General features: G+C 46.5%; 2 protein-coding genes across 3 annotated transcripts; one reads left to right on the top strand and one right to left on the bottom strand.

Annotated features, from left to right (window-relative positions):
* Nucleotides 1-5883: 5883 nt before the first annotated feature.
* Sat2 (spermidine/spermine N1-acetyltransferase family member 2) lies at nt 5884-7718 on the bottom strand. 2 transcript variants are annotated; one of them, XM_008855793.3, is made up of 6 exons: nt 7497-7712; nt 7281-7332; nt 7056-7139; nt 6879-6980; nt 6657-6697; nt 5884-6247 (listed from the first exon to the last, which is right to left on the bottom strand). In XM_008855793.3, the coding sequence occupies exons 1-6, from the start codon at nt 7560-7562 to the stop codon at nt 6080-6082; spliced, it is 513 nt and encodes a 170-aa protein (XP_008854015.1). In that variant the 5' UTR covers nt 7563-7712; the 3' UTR covers nt 5884-6079. The 2 variants fall into 2 exon arrangements, with proteins under 2 accessions (XP_008854015.1, XP_017650511.1); XM_017795022.2 differs by having other exon boundaries at nt 6106-6247; nt 6568-6697; nt 7497-7718.
* A 5010-nt stretch (nt 7719-12728) lies between these two features.
* Nucleotides 12729-15915, top strand: Shbg (sex hormone binding globulin). Its single transcript, XM_008855792.1, is given in 14 exon segments — nt 12729-12845; nt 12999-13090; nt 13239-13306; nt 13309-13418; nt 13723-13843; nt 13846-13883; nt 14060-14087; nt 14090-14188; nt 14312-14317; nt 14320-14447; nt 14967-15094; nt 15096-15172; nt 15768-15812; nt 15815-15915. Coding segments are annotated over 14 exon segments (1158 nt in total).
* The last annotated feature ends 1131 nt before the right edge of the window (nt 15916-17046 follow it).

Raw genomic sequence — 17046 nt, 5'->3', positions numbered from 1 at the left:
GCTTGGTCACTTTCAACACCTTTGTCTTTCTTGGTGCGCACACTCCAAAGGAAAAAACGAGGAGAGAAAGAAACGAAAGTGCCCGGTGCGCAGGCGCTGGGCTTTGGCGTCCATGCGCATGTGTTGACTTTCAGCATCCATAGAAGATTCAAGAGTCACGGCTCTTGACTTGAACAGATTTTTTCCTTTTTCAGTTTTGTGAGACAGGGTATCAGAGATCGCAGACTAGTCTAGAACTCGGTATGTAGATGTGGATAGCCTTGAGCTCCTGACCCTCCTGCCTCTACCTCCCCAGTGCAAAAATTCCAGGCATGGCTCACCGTGCTCCGCCTAAGGAGATTCTAATATTTTGTGTTTTTTTTTTTTTTTTTTTTTTTTTTTTTTTTTTTTTTTGAGACAGGGACTCCTTGTAGCCACACCTGGCCTGGTGTTGACCAGGCTGGGCTTGAACTCACAGAGATCTACCTGCCTCTGCCTCCCAAGTGCTGGGATTAAAGGAGTGCGCCACCACACCCAGTTGAGATTCTAATATTCTAATAAATTCTGGGCCACATGGAAAAGCCCTTGCAACAGGATCTGATATATAAATGCTGAGGAAATTAAAATTAGGGAAACCATTAACGGAGTAAGGGTGGTAGAAGGAAAATTTAGTTTTAGACCAGATTGTGCTACATAGTAAAACCCTGTCTCAAAAGACAAAAGCCAAGCCGAGCGTGGTGGCGTATGCCTTTAATCCCAGCACTTAGGAGGCAGAGGCAGGCGGATCTCTGTGAGTTCGAGGCTAGCCTGGTCTACATAGTGAGTTACAGGCCAGCTGGGCCTACAGGGAGACCCTGTCTAAAAAAAAAAAAAAAAAAAAGACAAAATTCGGTCCTGAGAGATGTGGCTCAGCCGCCAAACCTGACAGGAGTTAGATCCCTTGGACCCACAAGACAAGGGGTAGATTCTCGACCTCCGCAAGTTGTCCTCTTATCCCTACACGTATCAAGGCTCATGCGTGCCCACACACATGAAAAATAAATTAATAAAAAAGCAAAAATAAGATGGACGTGGTTGCGCACGCCTTTAATCCCAGCACTCCGGAGGCAGAGGCAGGCAGATCTCTGTGAGTTCAAGGCCAGCCTGGTCTACATAGCGAGTCCCAGGCCAGCTGGGGCTACAGGGAGAACCTGTCTCAAAAACACACACACACACACAAAAAAGATGTATTCATTTTTAATGTGGATGTGTATTTGCCTGCATGAATATATGTGTACTACAAGGGTGCCTGTGCCCACAGAGGTCAGAAGAGGGAATTGGATCCTCTCGAAAGAAAGTTACAGACTGTTGTGAGCAGCCACGTAGGTGCTAGAAATGGAACATGGGTCTTCTGTAAGACCAGCAAATACCATCTCTCTAGCCTCAAAAAAAAAAAAAACCTTTAAAGATTGATTGATTGATTGATTGGTCTTTTTGAGACAGGGTCTCCCTATAACCTAGCTGGCTGGAACTCACTATGTAAACCAGACTAGCCTTGAACTCACAGAAACCAGCCAGCCTTTTCTGTCCTCCGTGGACATTGCATGCAAGGTTCTCTTCTGTTCTCTGTGGACATTGCATGCAAGGTGCACTTACATGCAGGCAAAACACTCATATACAAACAAAATAAATAAATCAAAATAATTTTTAATTGCATGTATTTCATGGGTACTGTGTGTCTGTGCCTGCACATGTGGAGGTCAGACGACAACTTGCAGGAGTTGGTTATCTTCTTCAACTATGTGGTTGGTTCCTAGGGAATCTAACTCAGACTTGGCAGCAGGCACCTTTTACCAGCTGAGTGAACCTCAATGACTTAACCTAGGATTTTCCCAGAAAACAATGTTCAAGAGTTAGTTCTGTCCATCCATCATGTGGCACCTAGGGATCGAATTCAGGTCATTATATTTGGTGGCAAATGCCATTCCCCACCCCCAGCCATTTTGCCAGACTCCCCATACCCCCTTTTTTCCCTCCCTCTGTCTCTATTTGAGACAAGGTCTCATGTAGCCCAGGCTGGCCTCAAACTCCTTGAACTTCTAATCCTCCCGCTTCCATCTCTTGAATGCTGAGACTGCAGGTATGTGCCACTTGGTGAAGTTTTGACCTTTCTTATTTTTTATTTATTTATTTTTTAAAAAATGTTTTGGTCTTTTTGAGACAGGGTCTCCTTGTAGCCCTGGCTGTCCTGAAACTCACTATGTAGACCAAGCTGGCCTCGAACTCACAAAGATCCACCTGCCTCTGCCTCCCAAGTGCTGGGATTAAAGGTGTGCACCACCACACCCTGCAACACGGTGCTTTTTTAAAACATGGGTGCTAGGAATTCAAATTCAGGTCCTCTTGCAGAGGATCCAGGTTTGGTTCCCAACACCCACATGGCAGCTAATAACTGTCTTAACTCTAGTTCCAGGGGATTAAATGCCCTCTTCTGACCTCCACCAACATTGCATGACATGGGTACACTTACATATATGCAGGCAATACAGTCATACACATAAAATTTTTTAAAGTAAATATTTTAGGGGCTGGAGAGATGGCTCAGCAGTTGTTTGTTCTTGCAGAAGACCTGGGCTCAAGTCCCAGCACCCACATGGCAGCTAACAACTGTCCGTAACTCCAGTTCCAGAAGATCCAACAGCCTCTTCTGTCCTGTGCAGGCATTGCATGACACAGGTACACTTACCTACATGTAGCCAATACACTCATACATATTAAAAAAAAAAAAAAGAAAGTAGGGGCTGGAGAGATGGCTCAGAGGTTAAGAACACTGGCTGTTCTTGCAGAAGACCCAGGTTGGAATCCCAGCACCCATATGGCAGCTAATAATTGTAACTCCAGTTCAAGGGATCCAACAACCTCTTCTGTCCTCTTTGGGCATTGCACAACACAGGTGCACTTACCTGCATGCAGGCAATACATGCATACACATAAAATAAACATAATAAATAAATTTTAAAAATTTTTTTAAAAAGGGCTGGCTGGGTGTGGTGGCGCCAGCACTTGGGAGGCAGAGGCAGGTGGATCTCTGTGAGTTCAAGGCCAGCCTGGTCTACATAGCAAGTTCCAGAACAGCTGGGGCTACAGGGAGACCCTGTCTCAAAAAGACCAAAAAAATAAAAAATAAAAGAATAAAAAAACAGGGGCTGGAGAGATAGCTCAGCAGTTAAGAACACTGGTTGTTCTTTCACAAGACCCACGTTCAAATCCCAGCACCCATATGGCAGCTAAAACTGTCCGTAACTCCAGTTCTAGGGGATCCAATGGCCTCTTCTGTCCTCTGCCAGCATTACATGACACGGGTGCACTTCCATACATGCAGGCATAACACTGATACACATAAAATAAAAATAATAAAATATTTAAAACAAAAATAAAATACCTTTAATCCCAGCACTCAGGAGACAGAGGCAAGCGGATCTCTGTGAACCCCACATGGTCAAAGAAGAGGACATACTCCCAAAAGTTGTCCTCTGACATTCCTAGCCCCCCAACACAATAAATAAATAAATAAATAAATAAATAAATAAATAGGGGCTGGAGAGATGGCTCAGCAGTTAAGAGCACTAATTGATCTTGCAGAGGACCCAGGTTCGATTCCCAGCACCCACAAGGTGACTATGACACCGTCCTTAACTCCAGTTCCAGGGGACTCCAAAGCCCTCTTCTGACCTCTGCGGCATTGCAGGACACAGGTGCACTCACATACATGCAGGCAATACACTCATACACATAAAATAAAAATAATAAAATTACTCCGGGCGTAGTGGCGCACACCTGTAGTCCCAGCACTTGGGAGACAGAGGCAGGCGGGTCTCTGTGAGTTCAAGGCCAGCCTGGTCTACATAGTGAGTTCCAGGACAGCTGGGGCTACAGAGAGACCCTGCTTCAAAAGGACAAAAATAAATAAATAATAAGTAAATAATTAATTAAAAATTAAATAAATAAATATTTTAAAAGTTTGGCACAGCCCTGGTATGTATGTGGCAGACATAGAGACGTTGGATCCCTGGAGATCTCTGGCCTGCAAGTCTAGCCAATGGGTGAGTTTCATATTCAGAGAGAGACCTTGTCTCAACAAATAAGAGGGAAAGCAGTAAAGGAAGATTATCTGATATAGACCTCTGGCCTCCACACGCACCTCCAAGCACACATGCAGACATGCACATATATTATACACACTAACACCCCCTCAAAAGAAGATAGCTCAGTGAGACATCTTATCTCAAGTAAAAGCACTTACTGTCCAGCCTAACAACCTGAGTTTCATCCTTGAGACCCAAATAGTCGAAGCTATAAACTGTTCTGACTTCCACATGTGAGCTATGGCTTATGTGTGCCATCCCCCACACAAATAAATTAATGTAAAAAAATTAAAAAGAGGGCTGGGATGTAGCTCAGTTGGAGGTATAGTGCTTGCCTAGCATGCATGAGGCCCTGTGTTCAGTTTCCAGTATCTCTGTAAAATGGGCCTTGGTGGCATATTCATGTAATCTCAGCACTCTGGTGGTACAGAGGATCAGAAATTCAAGATCATTCTTGGCTACAAAGGGAGTTGGAAGCCAGCCTAGGCAGAGACCTGTTCTCATAAACAAACAAAAACTGTTTTCCCAAACCGGGAGTGGTGGTGCACGGCTTTAATCCTATCACTCTAGAGGCAGAGGCAGGTGGATCGCTCTGAGATCTAGGCCAGCCTGGTCTACACAGTGAGTTCCAGACAAGCTGGGGGCTACAAGACCATGTCTCAAAAAGACTTAAAAAACAAAAACAACAACAACAACAAAAAAACCCTGTTTCCTTACTGTTCCCATAGTCTTTTTTTTTTTTGAGACAGGTGTGCTGGATAGCTTTAGTGTCAACTTGACACACCTGGGTTGAGGGAGTCCCAATTGGGGAATTGCCTTCATTGGACTGGCTGTGGCCATGTCCATGGGGCATCTTCTTGATTGTTGAGTGATGTGGGAGGGCCCAGACCACTGTGGGTGGTGCCATCCCTGGGCAGGTGGGCCTGTGTTGCATAAGAAAGCAGGCTGAGCAGGGGTCTGGGGAGCAAGTCAGTAAGCAGTGATCCTCCATGGCCTGTGCTCCTGACTCCAGGTTCCTGCCGAGTTCCTACCTTGGGCTCCCTGATGAACAGTGACCTGGGAGATGTAAGACAATAAACCCTTTCCTCCCCAAGTAGTGGTCAGAGTGTTTTGTCACAGCAATGGAGAAACAAACTAAGACAACAGGGTCTCCCTGTAGCCCCAGCTGACCTGAAACTCACTATGTAGACCAGGCTGGCCTTGAACTCAACTTGAAGAGATCCTCCTGCCTCTTCTTCCTGAGCGCTGGGATTAAAGATGTGTACCACCACGCCCAGTATTTGGCTTTAACTTTACTCTTTCATGGGAAATACAATCTGATAATGAAGATTGTGACTTTTTTTAGGCAGGGTCTCACTTTTCCAAGTGGACCCTCAACTCCTAGGCTCAAGGGATTCTCCTGCCTCAGCCTCCCAAGTACTGAACCACCACTCCTACCTAGTTGAGCTTAGTCCAAGTATCCCTTGAAAGGGTGACAGCAGAGGGCTACTTGTCTCTGGCCCTTTAATCCAAAGAGGTCTTTGGGTTCCAAAGATGACTAACAAGCTTGAAATGCCAAGTCTATCCCCTTTCACTGTTCTTTTTTTCCCTATATTTCACAGGCTACAACTAAGACTAGGGTCCCCTGAGAGTCAGAGTCACCAGTCCTGGGCCCACCAGAACTCCTTCTTAGGACTTCTTGACTGTCCTAACCACCATCAGAGTAATATTCCCCAACCTAAACATGAAAGAAGGGTCTTAAAGTGGCTAAAGTGTGTCAGCTCCTCTAACCAACACCACATCAGGACATACTAATTTTATTTTTCGTCTTCAACAAAAGTCTCCCTCGGTTCAGCCCTTCCTGTACTCCAGGAATGGAATCTGCACCTCAAGAAGGCTTCTGGGTCAGTGTCTGCGGATACGTCTCAGATACGTCTCAGGAGTACTTGATCCAGTGACCATGGAGAAGCTCCAGTAGTGAGGTCCCCAAGTAGAGGTCACCTTTCAGCCAGCTCCCTCATAGCCTCTCCTTCAAATCGAAAGGCATGCCAGCCCTCTGCTTCAGTCAGATCTTGAGCTCCTAGAGACTTGTACAAGTCCATGGCTTTCTGGTTCCAATCTAGAACTGCCAGGCGAAACTGGGAGCACCCCTTATCCAGGGCCACCTGCAGGAGAAGACATTACTTACTGCTCTGGAATCCAAAAGGAAAAGAGTGCATTTCGCACATGCGGCGCGCTTACATACACGTGGGCAAAACACTCATATGCATAAAATAAAAAATATATATTTTTTTGTCCTTTTGAGACAAACTAAGACAACAGGGTCTCCCTGTAGCCCCAGCTGTCCTGGAACTCACTATGTAAACCAGGCTGGCCTCGAACACACAAAGATCAGCCTGCCTCTGCCTTTCAAGTGCTGGGATTAAAGGCGTGTGCCACCATGCCCCGCCAATAAAAATTAATTTTAAAAAAGGAACTTTCTCACCTCATTCAACCTTGGTACCCCCATATATCCTGATTTTTTTTTTTTGTTGTTGTTGTTTTTTGTTTTTTTTTTCTCATCCCTCTCCTCACCTTGGCCACTTTTATTATTATTTGGGTACCAATCCCTTGACCTGTGATAAAGAAGGGAAAAGAACTATTATGAGTGGAGTGGGATCAGAAGAGGTGGTAGGCTGAAATTAGGAGACAAGGGGGTGAGTCTGAGAACTGCTCTGTGTCCACCCCAGCCTCAACCCCTGCTCAATGGGTCTGTGGGTGTTCTGTATCTATCTCAACTTTAGCCCCTGCCAGTACCCCGATATTTCGGCATCACATAGATGTCTTCCAGATAAACGTTTCGTCCTTTCCATGTGCTGTAAACGAAGTAGTACAGCCCGAAGCCCACTACGTGGGGCCCTGCAAAGGGAAGAGAGGGGTAAGGTACTGGGAGGAGAGATATCCTGGACGCTGCCACTCCTTGCATGCTCTTACCCTGTAGCTCCCCGGGTCCTGGAAGGATCTCTGCCACCAAACAGTGATAAAACGGATTCTCTCCAAAGCCATCTGCTCTCAGAGCTATAGAGATTGGAGGTGTGACAAAAAGGCACATTCACAGAGAGAGGACCTGAATTAATACCCAGCCAGGAGCTGTTGACCTAGGAATCAATCCTTCCCTTCCACCCCAGCCTCAATCAGGATCCGGGTGCTGAGCCCCACCTTCTTCACTGATCTTCAACTGATGGGCGAGTTTCTCGTACTCAGCCAGTTCCTACAAGAGTACGGAAGCAAGATTAGGGCAGGGAGGCCCTGCTGCTCCGAGAGCAGGGTGCAAAGGTGCACCCCTACGCCTATCCTCATTCCCCATCACCCCCGGCTCCGGCCGCTCTGCTCCCGCCCCCTCTGGCACCCTGTTTTCCAGTCCGTAGTTTTCACCTGAATCAGCCTCAGAATGTCTCCACAGTCTCCTTCCTTGGCCTCACGGATCCTCACGGAAGCCATTCCGATCCTCTCTGTTAAAAAAAAAAAAAAAAAAAAAAAATCAAAGACAAATAACCTCGACTTCCGTTCTGCAGGACCGGGTAAAGGGCCCGCAGAAACGCTCCGTGCTCACAGACACGGCTCTGGCTGGGTCAAGTCTGAGCCCAAGGGGTGGAGCAGCGCGGTCCGTTCTGCTAACATAGCCCCTAAATGTGCAACCTCTTCAGCCAATCAGCTTGCGGGTTAAGCACATTTCCCCCGCCCTGGGTCCCGCCTCTACCAGCCTGACTCCTGATTGTACTTGGGGCAGGGGTTAAAGCTTGCAGGTCCAGCTACCATCCCCCTTCTCCCCGTGCTTCTTATATTGAAGTATGCAGCAGCTGGCCGCTTCAACTTTCACTCTCAATCCCCTACCCATCTGGGACATCCCACACCCTGGGCGAGCCTAAGACTCACAACCGTTTTCTACAGCTGGCTGAGGTGTTGTGATGGAACCCAGAGCCCTGTACTCTGCGTCCTACAGCCTTGTTTTTGTTTTTGTTCTGGGCATTGAACCTCTGGGCACACTGTACAATCGCTAGCCTTGCTTTCTACAGCTGTTCAGTGGCTCAAAGTGTTTCTTCTCTCAGGGACATTTGTATTTGTATTTTCACATTAGACTCTATTATAAATCTCTATAATAAATGAGTAAGGGAGATAATTGAGTAACAGCAAGTCCCTTAGTGCGGCCCTCGCCCCCCCCCCCCCCCCCCCCCCCCCCCCCCCCCCCGCCCCGGTCTCTTATAGGGTCTGTGGGGCCTGGGTGTTTCCTCCATAAGTAGCTCAGGCTGGTCTCAAACTCACTATGTAACTGATTCTAATGCCTCCCAAGAAAATGCTGGAATTATAGGACTATGTCATCATGCCCAACTTGGCCTCAAACTCTTGATCCTTTGGGTGCAACCTCCCTTGTTTCCCAGTAGTAGCTGAGACTACAGTCTTGTGCCATCACATCTACCTTTTATTTTCAGACAGAGTCTCACTACATCCTTTATTTTTCTTTATTTTCTTTTTCTGTCACCCAGACTAGACTGAAACTCGCTGTGTAGCTCAGGCTGTCCTCAAATTTAACGCAATCCTCTTGCCTCAACCTCCCAAGTACTAGGATTATGGGTGTGAGCCACCACATTGAGTTTAGCTTTGAATTCTTTTATTTTCATTTATTTTTTTGGTGTGTGCATTGTATGTATGCATGTACGTACAGATGTGTGGAGGTAAGAGGTCAATGTTGGGTGTCTGCCTCAGTTACTTTCCACCTTAGTTTTTGAGACAGAGTCCTCTCACTGAACCTGAAGCTCACCAATTCCACTACACTGGCTTGCCAGTGAGCTCCATAGATCTTCCTGTCTCTACCCCCACCACCCCACCTTCCCCAGTATTGGGGTTATAGTTGTGCACCACCTTGCCAAGCTATTACATGGGTGGTGGGCAATCCAAACTCAGGTTCTCATATTTGTACAACATACTACCGAGTCATTTCCCCAGCCCTGGCCTTAAACTCTGGATCAACACTCAGCCTTAGTAACTGGGATTAAAGGTTTTGTGTGTGTGTGTATGTGTGTGTGTGTGTGTGTGTGTGTGTGTCCCACTACATCCTTTATTTTTCTTTTAAAAAATGTTTCATTTATTATTTTTAGTGTATGCATATATTGCCTGCATGTAGGTAAGTGCACCCATGTTGTGCAATGCCAGTGGAGGACAGAACAGGCTGTTGGATCCCCTGGAACTGAAGTTATGGACAGTTGTTAGCTGCCATGTGGGTGCTGGGATTTGAACCCGGGTCTTCTACAAGAACAGTCAGTGTTCTTAACTGCTGAGCCATCTCTCCAGCCCTCTTTCCTTTTGGTGTTTTCTCCAGACAGGGTTTCCCTATAGCCCTAGGTGGCCTGGAATTTGCTATGTGGAACAAATTGCCCTCAATCCCCAGATGTACTGGAACTCACTATGTAGACCAGGCTGGCCTTGAACTCACAGAGAACCACCTGCTTCTGCCTCCCAAGTGCTGGGAATAAAGGCGTGCACCACCACACCCGGCCTTATTTTTATTTTTTAATTTAAAAACATTGTGGGGCTGGAGACCTGGCTCAGAGGTTAAGAGTATATATTGTTCTTACAGAGGACTCAGTCAGGTGCCAGCACCCATATCAGGTGGCTTATCACCATCTATAACTAGCTTCAAGGGAATCTGAAGTCAGCCAGAAAGCCAGGCATGGTGGCACATGCCTTTAATCTCAGCACTCTGGAGGCAGAGGCAGGCAGATCTCTGTGAGTTTGGGTCTAACCTGGTCTATAAAGTGAGTTCTGGGCCAGCCAGGACTACATAGCAAAACACTCTTTAAAAAACATTGCTAACGGTTGGACCTGGAGAGATGATGTTTCAACAGTTAAGAGCACATACTTCTCTTCCAGAGGTTTCAAGTTCAGTTCCCAGCACCATGTCAGGTGACTCACAATTGACTATAATTCCAGGGGAATCTAACACCTCTGGCCTCTTCAGGGACTTACAAAACCTCTTCACAAACCCATACATATATACACATTAAAAGTTGCCAGGTGTGGTAGAGCATGGCTTTAATACCAGCACTTGTAAGGCAGAGACAGGCAGCTCTCTATGAGTTTGAGGTCAGCTTGGTCTACATACCAAGCTCCAGGTTAGCCAGGGCTACATAGTGAGACACTGTCTCAAAAAAAAAAAGATTATTTTCTGAGCTGGAGAGATGGTTCAGTGATTAAAGTGATTAAGTCCTTGCTGGTCTTCCAGAAAACCTGAGTTTTGTTCCTATCACCCATGTCAGATGGCTCAAAACTGCTTGTAACTCTAGCTCCAGGGGCATCCAACACCCTCTTTTGGCCTTCTCTGGCACTTGCACTTACCCACCTACACATATACACAAAATTTTAAAATGAAATATACCTTTAAAATAGTATTTATTTTACAGGGCATGGTGGCACACACCCTTAATCCCAGCTCTCCAGAGGCAGAGGCAGGCAGATCTCTTTAAGATGGTTTCCAACACCCATATGGCAGCTAGCAACCATCTGTAACTCTAGTCCCAAGGGATCCAACACCCACTTCTGGTCTCTGTGGATGTTGCACACACATTGGTGCACTTACACACATGTAGGCAAAACACTCATACACATAGAATAAAATAAAATAATTTTTTAAATTTAAAAATACAAGCTGGAGCCTGGCCTGGTGGCGCACGCCTTTAATACCAGCACTCAGGAGGCAGAGGCAAGTGGATCTCTATGAGTTCAAGGCCAGCCTGGTCTACATAGTGAGTTCCAGGCCAGCTGGGGCTACTGGGAGACTCTGTCTCAAAAAAGACCAAAAATAAATAAATAAATAAAAAATCCAAGTTGGACATGGTGGCACAGGCCTTTAATTTCAGCACTCCATAGGCAAAGGTCTATAGGCTGGTCTACATAGTGAGTTCTAGGCCAGCTGGGGCTATAGGAGGACCCTGTCTCAAAAAAAAAAAATCAAAAAATTAAAAAAAAATTTTTTTAATCCATTATCTCCTTCCACCATGTGGGTCCTTGGAAAGTCATGTCATCAGACTTGCTGGCAATGCCCTTACCTTTTGAGCCATCTAACCAGATCCCTCCCCTGCTATTTATTTATTTATTTATTTATTTATTTATTTATTTATTTGAGATAGGATGTCATTACCTATCCCTGGCTTGCCTGGAACTCACAATGTAGACAGGCTAGCCTTGAACTAACAGAGATCACCTCCATCTACCTTCCCACCCAAGTACTGGACCACTATGCCTGGCCCTGGTTTAAAAAAGAAAATTGGGCCAGGCGTGGTGGTGCACACCTGTAGTCCCAGCACTTGGGAGGCAAAGGCAGGCGGATCTCTGTGAGTTCAAGGCCAGCCTGGTCTACATAGTGAGTTCCAGGACAGCTGGTGCTACAGGGAGACCCTGTCTCAAAAAGACAAAACAAAAAGAAAATTAGTACTTGTTTTGTGAGGTAGGGTTTCAAAATGTATCCCTGGTCAGCCTGGAATTTACTATGTAGACTACGAATATTTATAATATTTATCACTTTTTCATTATTTTCCTTTTCTCCCCACCCCACCCCCTTTTTTTTAAAAAAAAAAAAATTATCTCCCTGTAGCCCCAGCTGGCCTGGAACTCACTATGTAGACCAGGCTGGCCTCGAACTCATAGAAGTCCACCTGCCCCTGCCTCTCGAGTGCTGAGATTGAAGGCATAGGCCACCATGGCTAGCTCTTTCTCCCTTTTTAGTGTGTGTGTGTGTGTGTGTGTGTGTGTGTGTGTGTGTGTATGCAAGAGTTATATATGTAGATCAGAGGACAACATGCAAGAATCGGTTTTTTCCTACCATATGAGTTCTGGGAACGAACTCAAGACATCAGACTTGGAGACAAACTCTTTTATCCACAGAACCATTTACCCTGCCCCCCAACCACACAACTTCATTTTTTCAAAAAGACAGTATCTTGACATGCAGTCCAGACTGGCTCTAAATTCATGATCTCACTGTCTCAACCTCCTTAGTGCTGGGGTTATAGGCAGAGTTCTTCTTAGTACCCATTAAAGCACACACAGAGACAATACCTTCTTGTGAAAGGAGAGCTGTGGTCTGGGAAAACTGAGGGAGGAGTTCATATCAGATACCAGGCATTCTGCCTGCATTATTTTACAGCAATCCCATAAAAGGATTATTTTCTTCATTTAACAGACAAGGTCACTGAAGCACAAAGGTGAAGTGTCTTGCCCAAGGCCATTCAGCCAGATATCTGGATTCCATTCTAGCTGGGATAGAGGATGCTAATTAAGCAGGGGGAACTTTCCAGATCTCCCTTTGTCTAGGCAACCTCCCCATGTGGGTGGATGGGTTGGAGGAACCACACTGAACTCTAGGAGAGGAAAGAAGAAGGGGTGTCCACTCTTAACTCGTAAATTTCTTGGCTACAGGGGATGGTAATAAAGAGACTCTGTCCTTCACCTCATTTGCCTTCAGAGGGGCCGCACGGTCCAGTCAGTCAGTGTCCCTATCTTCTGCCCCCCTTCTTCCCCCAAAGCAACCTTTAACCCTCCACCACCCATGCGCAAGGCTACCTACCCCCACACATTCTCCTCAGGCTGCCACAGAGTGGACAGCAGCTAACTATGAAGAGCAGAGGCTCCATGTCCTACTTGCATCGGTTGCTGCTGCTGCTATTGCTGTGGCTGCCGCCATTTCACACCCACCAGGGACAGGCCCTGAGACATATTCTCCCCACCCAGGTGCAGAAGTGGGCTAGAGTTCTCAACACCTATGTGTTTAAATGAGCTGCATTTCGGCTTTGTCTTTTTCCCTTCTCTCCTCTGGCCCTGCAACAGTGCCTTTCTATCTCTGAAATGTCCTTGGTCAACTTGCTTGTTTTCTTTTTCTGACAGTGAGCCCAGGCTCCTCTGGGTAGGCATCTCAGCTATTGCCCAGGTCAAGAACCTGTCACAGTTATGACCATAGAACTCACCCAAATCAGCAAGTATGGGGTTGCTTGGCCCCTTGAACCAACCCTCTGACTTTCCCTTTCCCCTGTCAGCACTTCTCCTTTCCCTATTCTCCCTGAGTTCCACCTCCCCCAGACCTCAAACAGCATACTCCATACAGTCTTTCCTTCTGTGTCCTCCTAGTCCCTATTCCTCCTTTGAGTTTTGAACATAGGATCCAGAGGGAGTGATTTTTTATGGAGATGCCAACACTTGTTCATACTGGGAATTCGGGATGGCCAGCCTGAGATCCAGATGCATAATTTCTGGGCCCAGCTTACAATAGGCATTGGCCGTCGGCTGAATGATGGGAGATGGCACCAGGTAATGGAACTCTGCTCCTGTGGGGAGGGGATCTTGAGCTAGTCTGAGGAAGGAGAACAGAAGCATTCCTTTGCTGTGGCCGTCTTATCTTATCCACACACAGCCTCCAGGAAGTAGCTGTTCTTGTCCCTGTTTTTTCAGATGGGAATTCCAAGGCTCAAATGGTGTGAAAGTGATACAGCCTGAGTGAGCCAAGGATGTGTCTTTTTGTGCATCTTCTTTCATTTGTACTAGGCTGCCTCCAAAGAGAATGGAGGCAATAGGCTCTGGGTCCTCTGATTCTACTTCTCACCACCTCCTGCAGGTGGAGCTGAAGATGAACCGGGACTCACTGCTGCTATGGGTAGATGGAGAAGAGATGCTGTGCCTAAGACAAGTCTCTGGGCCCCTGACCAACAAATCCCAGCCCATTATGAGGATTGCAGTAGGGGCCTCCTCTTTCCCACCTCCAGCCTTTGATTGCCGGTAACTACATCACATGGCCAAGCTATAGGAATCTAAGTCCAGATTTGGGGAGTGGGAGTTGGGGTGAGAGCTCCATGGGGGTTGCTTGTGTTTCAAAGGAGAATGGTAGGGTTTGGGGTTCATGCCCTGATTCTGCCATCCCTTCATCTTTCCTCCTCTTCACTCCACCCTTTCAGCTGGTCCCTGCCCTGGATGGCTATATTCGCCCTTACCTTCTGCCCCGACTAGCCTCAGAAAATGTGATGTGGACTTGCAACCTGGGCTCTTCTTCTCTCTAGGGGCCCATGCAGAATTCAGTCTTCAAGGTAGACTTTTTGCAATCTTTCCCCTTCATGGCTAGCTCTGCCTTCCTTTCTCTCCCTTTAACACTAAGTCCATTTCTCCATGAAACAGCCTTGAGGCCTCAGGAACATCATTTCTCCCCTTAGACATTCCAAGCCTCATGCGGAGCCCTGGACCTTTTCTCTGGACCTGGGATTTAAGCTGGTGGCAGGCTCAGGACACTTTCTAGCTCTTGGGACAGGAGCAAACTTGTCTTGGCTTAGCCTTCGTCTCCAAAATCAAGTAAGGGGAGAGGGTGGGGTGTTGCCTGTATTTAGTGGATCCTGAGAACAATGCAGCAAAGGGGGAGAAGTTTACAAAATTTTAGTAGTAGGAAGGACGAAACAGGCATTCAGGTCAAGGTTGAGAGCCAGCTATCTTATAGCTGCTCATAGAAGTCACACAGCTTTTTTTGTTTTGTTTTGTTTTTATGAGACAGGGTCTTCCTGTAGCCACCGCTGTCCTGGAACTCACTATGTAGACTAGGCTGGCCTCAGACTCACAAAGATCCACCTGCCTCTGCCTCCAAAATGCTGGGATTAAAGGCATGTGCCGCTACACCTGGCCAGAAGTCAGACAGCTTTTATCTAGATTGCATGTTTATTTGAGGTGGGGGTGGTGTCATGGTAGGTCAAACCAGGAAAATTGCATGGCAATATGGCTGAAAGGCAGAATTACAGCAACTAGAAGTGGGTTACACGGTATAGGTGTGGCTTTTTCTTTTTTCTCTATAACTCTCACTTCTGCCCCACCGACTGCAAGACCATGGTGCTGTCTTCTGGAGTAGCACCAGGACTACCTTTGCCTTTGGTCTTGGGACTACCGCTTCAGCTGAAACTGGACATATCCAAAGTGATCTTGAACCAGGGACCAAGGATGGAGGTCCTTTCTGTCTTCTTTGAGACTTTGCCACCTCTTGAGTCTCTGGTCCCAGCGACAGGGTCATTTCTTCCTTGTGGCTTTACCAGGTAAGAGAATGGTGTTTAAGTATATCGGCTAAAGAGAGAGAAAACCACCTTTTGAGGAGAAGGAAACCTCTGGGAAGGAAGAATAAAAGGTTAGGGGAGAAAGGGAATACCCTGGAGAGTATAGCTGAGGCACAGAGTACAAACCTGACATGCTTGGGACCCATGGTTCTGTTTTCAACAAAAAAAAAGGGAATTTTAAAAAAGGAAGCATTGCCGGGCGTGGTGGTGTATGCCTTTAATCCCAGCACTCAGGAGGCAGAGGCAGGTGGATCTCTGTGAGTCCGAGGCCAGCCTGGTCTACATAGTGAGTTCCAGGACAGCTGGGGCTACAGGGAGACCCTGACTGAAAAAAAAAAGACAAAAATAAATAAATTTAAAAAAAGGAGGCATGGGAGCCAGGTTATAATCACAGCTCTTGGGAAGATGAGCTAGGAAGATTACAAGTTCAAGGCCAGCTTGGGGTATACAGCAAGACTCGTTCTCAAATAGTCTTTAAAAGGGGGATGGGTGCAGTGGAAGTGATTTTGGAAATCATGGTACAGAACTGGGGTTTCTGGATCTGTTCTAATGACACCTCTATGTCATCTTCCTCTAGGGGGAAATTCTTCTGCTTCCTTTTGCTTGAGTGGCCTTTGGGCACAAGACAGAGACCTGACATAGACCAGGCCCTGAGCCGAATCCAGGACATCTGGACTCACAGTTGCCCTCAGAGCCCAAGCAATAACACTGACACCTCCCACTAAACCCCTTTTGAGAGCCAGGTGTAGTGATACATGCCTGAAAATCCAGCTATACAACGTGTTTGAGGCCAGCCCTGGCTATGTGAAACCTAGTCTAAAAAAAATAATTTAACAAAACCTTTTAAATATGACTCACTCATTTATTCAACAAATATTTACTGTGCTCTGGCAATGGACCAGGCAGTGTGCGAAGCACTGAGATATACTGAAGAGTAAAAACAACCCTGGTTCTTCTCGGTGCTCAGAGGCCCATGGGAGAGGCAGATTTGCATGAAAGGGTAACAGATAAATGGGTAGTTGGAAATTATGATAAACGCCATGAAAATGCAATTAGAAGTTGTGCAAGCGCAGAGACTAGGAGGCTGTAAAATGATTTGGGAGACAGAGAGAGCTTTTCTAGAATGTAGTGACTTAGGCTAATCCCCAGCAACAGGAAACACACACACACACACACACACACACACACACACACACGTACACACGTGCATGTGCCCCACTTTCTGGAAGCCAGAAGCCTACCCTCTACCCCAGCATCTACACCCTTTAAACTCTAGCTTCCTATCTCTCATGTCAGAATTTCGTTGTCTGGATCATTCTGGTCCTTGATATGGCCACTGCTGTCCAGGAAAGGGACAGCAGGGGGCGTAAGAGTGTCACAAAGAGATGGGGCAGTGGTTCTGGGAAAGACAAGGAAGGAATGAAAAAGCTCTAGTAGAAAGCTTGCCCAGCCTGTGTAAGGCTCTGGATTCTATCCCTAGCATTGAAAAAAAAAAAAAAAGAGAGAAAGCGGACCAGAGGGACACAGTGGCATCATCTCTTCTAGCTTCTGTCTTTGTTGTTTTTTCGCAGAGGACTTTGTATTTCATTAAATAAGAACTGGTTAGTACTGGTTCCAAATGGAAAGAATAGGCAGATTCAAGAATATCTTTGCCTTCAAAGAATATAGTGAGAGGCTGGGGATTTGGCTCAGTTAGTAGAGTACTTGCCTAGCATGCAGGAAGCCTTGGGTTGGATCTGCAGCACTGCGTAAATGGGACATGGTGGTGCCTATAATCCTGGTACTTAGGAAGTGAGGCAGGATGATCAAAAGTTTAAGGTCATCCTTGGCTATAGTGAACTGGAGGCCAGCCTGGG

Source organism: Nannospalax galili, unplaced genomic scaffold (genome assembly GCF_000622305.1).
Source record: "Nannospalax galili isolate Female #2095 unplaced genomic scaffold, S.galili_v1.0 scaffold146, whole genome shotgun sequence".
NCBI classification, from domain to species: Eukaryota; Metazoa; Chordata; class Mammalia; order Rodentia; family Spalacidae; genus Nannospalax; species Nannospalax galili.
The sequence above is the reverse complement of the archived record's forward strand: the minus strand, read 5'-3'. Positions and strand labels throughout refer to the sequence as shown.